This window comes from Homarus americanus, unplaced genomic scaffold (assembly GCF_018991925.1).
Source record: "Homarus americanus isolate GMGI-L3 unplaced genomic scaffold, GMGI_Hamer_2.0 scaffold4060, whole genome shotgun sequence".
Classification (NCBI taxonomy): domain Eukaryota; kingdom Metazoa; phylum Arthropoda; class Malacostraca; order Decapoda; family Nephropidae; genus Homarus; species Homarus americanus.
In genome coordinates this window covers 8,469,902-8,482,819 of record NW_024746161.1, presented here as the reverse complement: position 1 = coordinate 8,482,819, position 12,918 = coordinate 8,469,902, and the positions used below count along the sequence as shown (strand labels likewise).

Here is a 12,918-nt window from a genome sequence, read left to right as displayed (position 1 = left end):
TCACCAGAACCACCAGCACTAGCACCACCTCCACCATTCACTTCCACCTTCACCACCTTCCTCAGCAAGGAATCGGTCATACAGGACCTTGGCTTTATCATGAATAAACTTCTGGCCGAGAGGGATTTGGCAGCGATTAAAGTCCTCAATCCAGACGTTAAGGGCTTTCTCCATCTTCACCATAGCTGTATCCCTTACATTAGTGGCTACCTTGGCAGAAGAGGGGACACTTAGGGCAACGGCATTACGAATCTCCCTCTCTTTCTTGATGCCTCACGCTTTGGCCACTCAGTTTGTCCAGCAATTGTATTTTCTCTCTTCACTTGTTTGGACACCTTCCTGCAGATGGACGGAGGTGGTTGAGGGTGTTTGGGAGCCATCACAAGCAGGGGAAGCACAGTTGTTAAAGAGAGCAGAGTAGCATACATGAGATGGACAAGTGTTTATCCTGGACCGAGGCAGAGTAAACACATGGGCCAGCCTCCCGGGACAACAGTGACACCTTGCGGGACACCACAAAACTCGCTCGCTCCCTGTCCCGGCCGCAAAAATGACGCCAACTTTAAAACTACCCGCAGACATTCTTGGGTACATCCAGGGTGTCATCCGCAAATAATCTGAAGGCCACAAATTAAAAACCTACAAATTGTAAGGGCATGTTGTCATGTCAAAATACTGTATTCCAAACTTGGTTAATTTGGATTTTCGGTTATTTGAGTGACCCAGAGCCCCTTTTTGTCAAATTAACGAGGGTGTTAAAATATCAATTGCAGATAAGTGGGGTTGTGAATAGCGAGGTATTTCTGTATAACTTAATAGCCCCAAAAATGTGATATAAGTGGGAGGGATAATGCCACGTGAATTAACAGTATGAACAAAATGCATTGTGCCTTAAAATATATTTATTCAGTTATAATTTTATCTACAAAACATGATCACATAGCACATGACAGTGATATGAAGTCTTTTATTTCTTTTACTTTAATAACAAACTTGCATGAAATGAAATGGTTGATGAAATAACTTGCATTGGTCCATAACAAATTGATGAACTGTATTCTGTGTCATCTTACACCTGAATACGAACTGAAAACATGAAAATCACATGAAAAATAAAATCAATTAATGTATATGCTAAAGTTTAACAATATATTAAGTTCTATTACACATCATATATCAATAAATATGAAGTTTCAAATTTTCCTTTAAGTTTTAACAGACAAAAATGTAATTTTCATTAATTATTAAAGGAAAATATTTGTCCTAATATTTTTAAGGACTGAAAATAAAAATAAAATAGATTTATAAGGAAATTAAGATGCTTGGTAAATGGTTCAACATCTACCAAAGAGGAAAATCAAACTAAAGAAAAACTTCCAATGATCCAAATAGTCCAAATAATTGAACATCTTAATTACCTTTTAAATAACAAGAAATAATCCTCATACATAGAGAAACTATTTTAAGTTATAAAAGTTTAATAACTTAACAGCAAAGCAAACCCATCAGGCATAATGATCAAATCCCATGATCCCATTCTAACTTGGCAGGGCATCAGCTCGAGGCCCTGCAGTGACTGGTTCCTGCTGTTCCCTCACTATACTACAGGGATGCATCACTCTCACACAGTGCACCTTATACACTATACCACGAGTCTGCAGAAGCCTGCCCTCTCCCTCCTGCCTAAACTTATCAAACTTACATCATTTTAGCAAAGAAATGTATTGCACTGCTGGTAAGGTCTCCAGTACAGATTGGGAAGATGACTTTGTCCAGTCCAAGATAAAGGACGGGGTTCTAGGGTAGTGGCGGCATCTACGGCTGTGGCAGGTCCCCCCACCCAGCACACAGGTCAACTTAAATGGATGAATCACCCAAATAAGCTACATCCACCTGAGGTTACATGCACCTCAAATTAAATAATTAAGAATGCACCCCAGCTTTTTAAGTTATCACTCTAATTCAAGATCATCCCTCAGTCTCTTCCTACTTTGGCCGAGGTTCACTACAACAGCTTGGGAGTTACCGTTGTGTTTCCCCCCTGGGTCAGAGTAATTATTGGATATATGGTCTACCATAGTATCCATTATTCTGGCCGATAATTTTGTTCCAGAGCCGTCGTCCGGAGGAAACCCTCCGCCAGAATCTGGTTTTCCATGCTGTGGTGGGAAATCATCCAATGGTGGTACATAGTAGGCAGGGGTTTTGGAGAGTGTGCGCTGCCGCTTTGCTGTAGGAGTGTAGTCATGGTCAGTCAGTGCTTGCACTAATGGCTTCTCCAGGTCAGAGGCCAGTTCATCATCAACACCCTCCAATACCTCCAAGGTACTTGGTACAATAGCACCATTTCCAGCCTCTAGCAGACTACGTGAATGACCTGCAAAAAATGTCTTTATTAAAATTTACTGTATGAAAAACCTAATTCTTCAAACTAGTGATATAAATTATATAAATTACATTATATTAAATATTAATCTCAAACATCAACTCCCTAACCCCCGAAAGATATTTAAGAAATTAAAAACATCACATGACAAGGGGATGATGAAGTTAGGGTTAGGTGATTACAGATGCTGGCTGTGATGCAGATTCACCACACAAAGGAATTAGACATAAGAAAAATCGTGGACAACTTTGACACCAAGCAACCGAGATGGATGCCAATATATAATAAATAATATAATGGTTGCCCTTTGTGTAACGAGGATGGCCGGCCTTAGGGCCACCTAGGCGTAAATTTGTTTAAGGTGTATAAGCTGTCGCCAACAACAACCACACTCTACGTTAACGAGTTGCATGACCCAGTATCAAGGAATAATCCGAGAAGACTGGACAACTGCACTGGCTAACCATTACCCCAGAACATGATCCCCAAATTGATTAACATCCAGGTTCCCAATTACTGCTGGATAGCCAGAGGTAAAGGGCGTAAAGAAACCTTCCATAGTTTCACCCTGCCCGGGGATCAAACACGGTTCCGCTTGCTTGCGAAGCGAGCATGCTGACCATTAAACCACAGGTCGCCGGGCTAATATATTGAGTATAATATACAAATAATAAAGACATTAAATATCGTACAGGAAAGCCTCCGATAATGATGGTTCTACTAACGATGAATCATATTTAAGTCCCTGGTTAATTTAGGTCTCAATTCAATTTATACCGTTATTTTCTTCATATTTACGATGAAAATAGAATAAAATATAATATAAAATTAATATTCATATAAATAACTAAATCTTGATATGTATAAAAGAAAAAAAACGCCTTGCGCGCGGATGCTGCCGGGCTTGTGAGTGGCGACGCCAGCATCACTAATATAACAGTCGCAGCTTGGCGGGCCTTTTGTTTACATGCATCTGAACAGGAAAAGGAGAAAAACTTTCTCAGGTTTCTTAAGGCATTTTTGCATCCCTATTCAACATGAGCAAGAGAGCAAGTGATGGTAGTGCTGGTTCAAAAGCTAAAAGAAAGTGTCTATAGAAGCTTAGCCGAGAAACTAGATGTGTTGAAACGACATGAAAAAGGTGAGAGGTCTGTGGATATTATATGGAGCAAGCAATGAACATATTTTTTGAAGTGGATCCATTAACAGAACGAAGCATTATAATTAATGGAGGAGAAAAACACATATGACCTCTACATAAAGAGGTATAACGAGAAAAGAAAGCAGCTGTGCAAGGTTCTTTCGACAGCTTTATTATTCGAAGGCCTAAACCATCAACTTCAGATACGGCTACACCATCAATTTCAGGTACAGCTACACCATCAATTTCAGGTACAGCTACACCATCAACTTCCAGTTCAGCTACACCATCAAATTTAGCATCAGCAGCAGCTTCAGCAACTACAGGTTCAGAAACAGTTTTTGCAACAGCTATGACAACTTTATGAAAAGCTACAGCTTCAGCCAGAGTTTTCGACATTACCACCATTGGTGAGTAGAATTTTTAAAACATTTATGAACAGTAAGAAGTGTTGCTTTCATATTCTTTTGAAGTAAAATGACAACATGTTTTCACATATACGCACTTACGGTTCATACGCTGGCATTGCGCAATCCGTCTCGCTTTTTTTCTTTACCATTAGTGGTCAGCTACGTACTTACATTGTTCCATTTATTAACATTACTTAAAACAAACATATCCATTTTTTTACATTAATTTTACTACAGTTACAACCAGGGTCTTATTTCCTTCAGTTTCATATGTAAAACCATCGTCATGGGTGTAAACACTACCAAAAACAATGCCGTCTCGTCTCCTATTGTGTCTTTTAATATTCTATGCATTATTAATGAATTTTATTGTTCATTTTGCATATACTCCCCTGTATAAACATTAATTCAATCAAATACATTATCAGTAATAAACAAAAATGAATCTTTTGTACATATTCTAAATAAGATAAATGGAGCCGTTTCCTTGGGTACACACGTATACATTGGCATTCCACTATCAGTCTCTCTTTTTTCTTTACCATCAGTGGTTATTTCTACTGTATATTAAATAACATTAATTAAAACATACATATTTTTTTTTTACATTAATTTTACTACAGCAACAACCAGGGTCTTATTTTCTTCTTTTCTGATGGATAACTGACATTACGGGTGTAAACACTAACAACAATGGTGTCCAATCTCCTCTTGTGTGACCATATTATTATTATTGATTTATATTGTATAAGGTGCATTCACAAACACTATTTAAAGAATATAGTACCGGTATGCATTTTTCATTACTGTTATTGTTTTTTGGGAAAAGAGGGTAGAAAGCCACACAAAACACATAAAAAGGTCAGACTTTGAAACGCATCACATTATTATTGCTTTATTTTAATGGTAATTAACGATTCACGATACGATGATTCACCTTACACTGCAATATTGGAGGACACATTACCGTCATTATTCGAGGCTTTACTGTACTAAATACAGAAATATTATTAACACAGGATATAAAGCTCAAGATATAGAACATTACTATAAATGTTCATGGTCTAAGCTCCATAGCTCAGCAAGCTCCACTCATATCCAATCGACTAAAACATTTAATCCTATACCATGCAAGGGTAGGGCATTTCTGTGATGTCTGCTGAGCTAGCCATTCCAATGCTTTACACTAAACTAATCCTTCTCTCCAGGAAAGTCTCAACACACAAATTGTGAGGACTGTAAAAGGGCATTAGATGTTTATGCTGAGAATGTTTCTTACCTGCAGAGGGCATTTTGGATGCAGGCAAGGACAGTTCACTGTCTGATCCAGTTCCATCTTGGCGTAGTGATGGCACAATGAACAAGGCTGCTGAAAGTATCAACATCATGAGGGCAGTAGATGCATGTGCCTGTGGGCGTCCACTACTTCCCCCAGTAACAGCATTCTGGAATCTTTTCATCTGTACCAGTAATGATTCATTCTGTGCTTCTAAGGTACGGATCCTTTTCTGAAGTTGTTGATTCTCTTCTGTACAAGCTTTTACCCTGTAGGAATCACAATAATTAGTAATGTGAAGTAGTGGCTGGAGGAAATGTAAGAAAGATACAACTGGCTTCAGAAGTGAGATGTAGTATAGCAATGAAACATGGTCAGTTAAAGAGGATGACAAAAAGGCTTGAGTGAGCTGAAATGAGAATGGTGAGGTAGACGTGCAATTCACTGTAAGATAGAAAACCCTATTAGGAGCTTGGTGTTAGGAGTACTGTATTGATAGTAACAGTCATGTACAGTAATTAAAAAATCTGACTTACACTAAAGAAACAACATGTTTTGTGACTGTTTAGGCACATCCCTACCTGTCTTCCAGGCCATCAATGTATTCTTTCTTGCGCTTACGAGAGTCCTGTGCAGAGATCTTGTTGCGAATCTTGCGTCTGATACGCTTGAGTTCCCTTTCCTCTTGTTTTGTCAGTGGGTAGTGGGAGGGCAGCAAGATTCCTTCTTTCTTCAGAAGCCGCTTCTCCTCATCTGAGGGGAAAAAAATAAATTACTCTACACACGTAGTACTGCATAGTATATGCCTATCTTATGTACTGTCTAGTCTGATACCTGATTCTTTAGTAAAAACAGCCCAAATTTTTCATATACCTGTACCTCATGGATAATTAGACCCTAGCTTTTGAGAAATACCAGGTATAATCCTAGACATATTTTGTATGAAGACATTAGATTCACATCGTGACCACCACTACAACAGCTGATGCTATGAAACTCTGAAACTGAATTTCTGCCGGAGTTACCAACTCCTATGAGGCATAAGATAAAATAATATATATTATTTTATCTTATGCTGAACAATGAAACATTTGTCAATTGTTTCACTACAACTCAGGAGTCAGAACCCTCCTCTGCTCAGTGTGCTAACTCTTAACACACTAAGAAATGTTTATTCCCATTATGCTTTTGACCTTATGATAATTATTTCTTACTTTTGCACGTTTTGTATGCAAGATCGAGTAAAAATAAACAAAGTTAAAGAAAATTATGTAGCTATAACTACCCATAATTATAGGTTGAAAAATAACCCTAGGGGTTGTGGCTACAGTAACGAGTCTCAATTGGTTATAGTGATGAGTCAAAGTTGGTAAAAATGCCACCAATGACGTTAATAGATGCAAAATTAACTGTAAATTTTCATTTACATCAGGCATTTGTAGATTTAAAGCAGCATACTGTATAGAGTATAGTAAATGAGGATCTGCTCTTCATGTAGTAACAAAGAAAGTATCTAGGGGTATGGTATGCAAACCCAGGTTAAAGGAGCTTATTGGTAAGGCTAGCCTACCATGAATATGTATGTCGGGTAGCTATCGGTCACCATAAATGACTAACGGAAATCCATGAATTTTAATCCCCTTATTTTTGGCATAAAAATTTAATCATACAAACTAGGACTATACTTCACTGCATACAGTACATTAATACAATTACTGTAGATGAAAGTGAAGTTGGTTGACTGCAGTGCCAACCATGTGTACTGAAAACATTCTGCTTTAACAATGGTGTGTTTATATATATATATATATATATATATATATATATATATATATATATATATATATATATATATATATATATATATATATGTGTGTGTGTGTGTGTGTTATACAGCCAGATAATTGGTGCATGCCACATTCTTGCAACCACTGTATCGGGTTATATGGCCTGTGTACAGTTCGCTCCTGCCCAAAATGAAACAGCATTGTCCCCAAATGAGATGAAAAAGGCTGAATAAGTTCTGAGACTCATTCTCGTGACTCAGTTTCATCACGGGGATCGAACTTTGTCCCTCTCCTCATTTTAATAGGAATTATGTAGTTAGAAACAAATGTTGCAGTTACAAGTTTCTAAAACCAGTATACATTATAAAGTGGAAAATTCTTGAGTGGCAAGGCTTGCCACGGTCGGGTTTAGGCGCCAGCCCAAACAACTTTCTTAACAGGTTACGTCTCTGGACCGTCTTTTGCATCAACGGTGGATTTCAAAATTAAAGTATGCCTTAGTCAAACTCACTAACGTCTTGTGCTTTCAATGTGATAAAACTCAATACAGTATTCATAATTGTTTTTGTATATGTATTTGAATTTTGTTCCTATGTTGTAAATACTGCCACGAACCGTTTTTTTTTCACAAAATACAAGTTTTATTCAGGTAGTAATTTGTTTTCCAAACGACCACTGCTCATTCTTCGTTTAAAAAAATAAAAATACAGAAATTAATACAGTACCCTGTAACTTCACTTGCCCACTAAAGAACTAACAATAACTGTTGGTGGTAACATTTTCTTTGCGTTCACGTTCATTATATGTTCAACATGGCGCCCGGAGCTAAAACATTTGTTGTAAGCAAAAACTCCATTTTCTAAATTACTTACTTCTGGGTCCAGCGATAAGAACAGTTACAAATTACGATTTTAAGGTAGGAAATTAGTCAGGACTGTCCAAAATTAATTACTACTGGCAACAAAAAGATTGAGAAAAAATAAAATTTAACGGGACGATTCGATGCCAAGTTCATTATTATTATTATTACTTTATGTACGCTAATTTACTCTCCAGCTGCGTGAGAAGCGGTAAGGGACTTTCACGTACGGGTCTTTGTCAATTCAATTTCAATTGTTTATTCCTTGATAGAGGAAGCGGGATCCTAGTGCTGTCACTAGGTACCCCTGTACAATAACACCAGAAGCATCTGGCAAGTGTGACAAGTATATACAGTATAAATATTCTAAGCGAGCTTACTAAAGCCTAAGGAAGGAAGGATATTCCTTAAACACATAATCAATGTTATTTACATAATATCTGGCCAGTATGGGGAGGATCATCATGTCTCCGTCAGGGGGTCGTGGAGTGGTGGTCCAGCTCTTTTTTGAAGTAACAGAATCTATATTGTCAGAAGTAATTAAAAATATTTATTTCTTTGTAATAAAGACTACATTCACATAAATATCACAGACGTTTCATAACTTCTAAAAGTAGCTGACAAACTTCTTAACTAACAACACTGATTATTTGGTCACCCACACGCGCCGCTGGGTGCGGTTGTGCCCGAGAAGCTAAGGGTGTGGCTACTAGGGTGGGTGTGGCTACCTTCAACACATCTATTACCAAGTGTCAACATTTCCGAAAATACTTCATTTTTTCTTCATATAAGCGGATTATTTTAAAGAAATATTAATTAAACTGCCAATCCAAACACTCCAACTAAATTCATTACAAGATTATAATATCGACACAAATAAGGGTCATAAAAATTATTGTCATGTTAACGAAGTTTACATATAATTTCGTAAAGCCGCCACTTTCAGCTAGATGTACCACAAGCGGTGAACTTCATTGAAGTGGCATTGTGACTAATGCTAAATTTCCTTAAACAAGTTGAATTATATATTGCAACTACAGACATTAGGGAAACGTCCGGTGTGTAGTTAGATGTTGCAGCGGCACAAGAAATACTGTACTGTACCAACATAGCCAGCCGCTACGACTTCAACCTTATATAATAAGGAACTGTCGGATTGCGAGTGATTACTGATCAGATGCGAGGCCTCCCGCCAACACTGATTGATATTAAAGAGAAACGTGGAGAATAAATTTTCAATGTAATATTTTCTTATGCCTGCCGCACCTGACACTACTCTAGGATACCTCCTTGGTGACCAACCCCCACGCTATCAGCACAAGGCGTATCAGGGCTGGCCTATATAATTGTACTCACTTCGCTCTTTCTTATCCTACGCCATATATACGTGATAAAGTAAAGGGGAATAACATTTATAATTCAAACACTAACTCACCTAACAAGCGAGGCAGCAAAAGATAGCGGCATGGGGCCGTCAGCCACACCATTACAACACAAGTGATGCGCTACTCGTAAAGTTTAAGCACCAGGCCAGGGTTGCAACAACTTGTCTCTCCACGTTCTCAATGTTGATCGCCAGCCATAAACTTACATAAACTTCTATTAATCCACAACCATACAGGCACGTGGTTTCAGTGACCAAGTTCGTGTCTAACTTCTACCGACATTTTAAAATTAACTACATAATTATGATGGTCATTCTGAGCCAACCATCAGATCTATATTTGTAATATGATCAATGCATAAGATAAATATTATTCAGAATTAAAAAAGTTGCTCTAGTTTTAACTGAAGGCTGTGTGTGGAAATTCACGGAAAGAATAAGTCTTGTTCAACACAACGTGAAAATGAGGTATGAAAAATGCTATTTTACATACATATAAAGGCAACATTTAGGAGGTAGAGTGAAAGGAACACTACTGACACACGGTATGAACCCGTTATGTTCACAGTGACTTTAAGAAACAAAATAAGAGGAATCTTACCTTCTATTCACCATACTACAGGCGTACTCCCCTCCTAACATAAAGCCCTTCAGTACTGATGAACCTAAACGTTTCTCACCTAGTTCCGCCGTAGCCTCTTCCTCCCCCAACACTTGTACACTTTTCCTCCCCTTCCTACCTCAGCGTTTCATTGGCTACACTGACCACTACACTTTCGCTTTGTGCATGACCAGCGGCCGCCGACACAACTCAGGTCACTAATTAAGAACTACACCAAGCACATACGACTCACAACACTGCTATTAAATTTATGACATTCTCGAAAATAGACCATGACAAGAATGATTCATTTATTATGTTAATCATTGTAGCAAGCTAAAACTACCTGTTGCGGAAAGCGTTTTGACAACATCCTTTGAGAGAACTAGCTAGGCACAATCGATCATCCCTCTACATCCTACAACACCCACAGCTTTCCAAGAGGTGAAATGCAGCTTCTCTTCGCCGTCTAGCACTCCGTTGTTGATTCCCATAGTTAAATAATTAAATGAACCGAGATGATCTCTAAATATCTAGAAATCTGTACGGTCAACAACAAAAATTTCTGCGCCCGAGTGACAACCTTCGCAACTATCTCTGACATGGTAAGGTTGGTACTCCTGATTGTGTGATGTGTTCTGCATATCACGTACTATAGTTAATACAGAGGAATGAACAGGAATGCATAATTATAAAACCCGCACCTTTGTCAGAATTCTTGATCCGACCTGTCATTTTGTACTGTATAACACCGTAAAGGTACAGATTTTTATTTTTTATTTATTTTTTGCTGTACATAGCATAACAAATTAGCATTACCACCAAATAGTATGACGATGATTGAAGTACAATTATTAAGTTACTTATACCTTGAATGTAAGTCGATGGGCAATATACTACCCAAATTTCAAAACCAGGGGAATTTTTTTAAACAAATCGAGGATGGTGGGGTAGGAGGAACCGACCTACCCGCCCATAGACGAGCACCGGCGCCTCAGGCGGGCAATACCACAAGCGTGGGAGATGAGGTCAGCTTTCACCTCAAGGGACTCGATATGCGGCCAGCTTCAGTCATCAAAATGTGGACAAGAAGCATATATATAGAAACAATTTGACCGCAAACTTGCACATTTCCGTGTTGCCACTTATTACAACAATAAAATGGGTCATAAACTCCTATACACAAAGAGGATTAACACTGAATATAGTTATTTGCCGAATTCACTAAAGATCTTTTTCAGTAGGTCTTTGATCTAGTTCTTAATTTTACAATATGCCAGGGACGGACTTCCATGTCCCTCGCTGCTCGCCACAGATAAAATCTAAGTGTAGCGGCAGACTAGGTGGAGCTTGTGAGGTCAGGTCATTATCTAACATCTGCCTCCTGTGAGCATCATTCTGTACCGCAAGTACAATGTTAAAGTCCAATCTTTACAAAGATGCCAAGATGAAGGAAACTGAACCAGTATGTGTAAGACGACTGGCGGCTGCTCAAGTGAAAGGGAAGCCAGCTTGATCGAGGAAGTCAAATATGGCCGGGGAAGAGGCAACAGCGCTCTGGCAAGGGACAAGAGCGACTACTGGTTCTAACGGAGGATAACTAGTGTACCCAATCCCGTTACTTAGCACTAACGCCACACTACAGGACCTTCGCCCCTCACCAATGACTCCAAAACTTTGTGTCATGATATCTTCCAAGTCTCCCCTCGCCATCTCCCGATAAAAGCAAGAAAGTATCAGTCGGCTACTCCTGATACAGAGACATCCCGAAGGTAACAAAACAACCGCGCCCAACACCGGTAACTGTGTCATGGGAGGGTGTGGTTGTAAGCGCGCCCAGCCCGTACTACCACTACGCACATGTACGTATACATGATACGTGTCATCAGGCCTTTCACTGCCACGCCCAGTAATGATGCCAGAGAAAACACCTTAACATGTTCTCAAGTGCTTGGACTTAATTAGTAATATATTTTTTACTCAAGGTATGATTATGTAAATATTATCTTACAAACTTTTGTATATAATAGCATACAGTGTTCATGCTCTGAACACTAGCGTTACTTCATTATATCATCGATAAGTTATAGTTAAATACACCATCAGCCTACCATGCCCACATATCGTACGACCACTACCATGGCTAGGCACAATGTTCGTTGCCATCTTAAATTTTACTTACAGAAATAAATTTTCATTGCTACCTCTGACACTGGACAATGTAATATACTTAGACTATGATACAATTCCCGCGATACAAACGAACAAATGTACGTAAGGATCTCCCACCCTCAGGCAGATTTTTCTTGTTACCAGTACAGTGCAATTTCTTAATTACTTACATCAGCTCATACCCACCCCACCCCCCCAAAGAAAACGCCAGAGGAGGTGAAATAAGTGGAGTCTGACAACCTGTATGAAGAAGTTTATGATAGATTTAATGTAATTAAGATACCAAGATGGATCAAGGTAAAGTCGAGATGCTAAAAGTTATGCCTGGTGAACCCGTTTTGTGGCCTGAGGGGACAGTGTGGATACAACACACAGTATACTCAGCCTTTTGTACACAAGGAGACAGCATGGCCGGTACTGTACTCGACCGCCTTCACTTCCCCAAGTTGTAAACATTAGGTACCCATTTACAGGTGGGTGAACTAGGAGCGCCCGGAAATCGAACCTATATTTGGGATACAATTCAAATACTGTATATAATCAACAATTCAGATTCTGTAAGGTGTACCACATAAATCACGACACAACATTCCAGTTTGTCTAAAATTCTTATAGTCCCATTCAGAGTACTGTAATTGCTGAACTGGTTATGTTTGTTTCTCCGAGTATCTTCCTGGGTGAAGAGATGTAGCCGAGATTATTTGTTTCAAAACCACCATTAGACAAGAATCGCTTTGCCGGAGTACAGGCTGTTGGTTTTAAAAATCAGTGAGTTGATTAAAATGAGGATTTGGCAGTTTATTTATTTTATTTTTTCAATATCACTGATCAGATCACCCAACCAATTTGTCAGCGTATATTGTGAACAATCTTTGCAATTTAAGCTTGGAAGTAGTTTTGAT

At 38.7% G+C, this 12,918-nt stretch overlaps 1 protein-coding gene across 3 annotated transcripts in view; it reads right to left on the bottom strand.

The window, feature by feature from the left end:
- Nucleotides 1-887: 887 nt before the first annotated feature.
- The window catches only part of LOC121879072 (uncharacterized threonine-rich GPI-anchored glycoprotein PJ4664.02-like), a 51,249-nt gene continuing 39,218 nt past the window's right edge, over nucleotides 888-12,918 (bottom strand). For all 3 annotated transcript variants that reach the window (XM_042385564.1, XM_042385565.1, XM_042385566.1), the window contains 3 exons: nucleotides 5,795-5,966; nucleotides 5,217-5,482; nucleotides 888-2,377 (listed from right to left, as the gene is read on the bottom strand). In XM_042385564.1, the coding sequence (XP_042241498.1) occupies nucleotides 1,953-2,377; nucleotides 5,217-5,482; nucleotides 5,795-5,966 (863 nt within the window). In that variant the 3' untranslated portion in view covers nucleotides 888-1,952. The remainder of the gene's footprint in view (nucleotides 2,378-5,216; nucleotides 5,483-5,794; nucleotides 5,967-12,918) is intronic.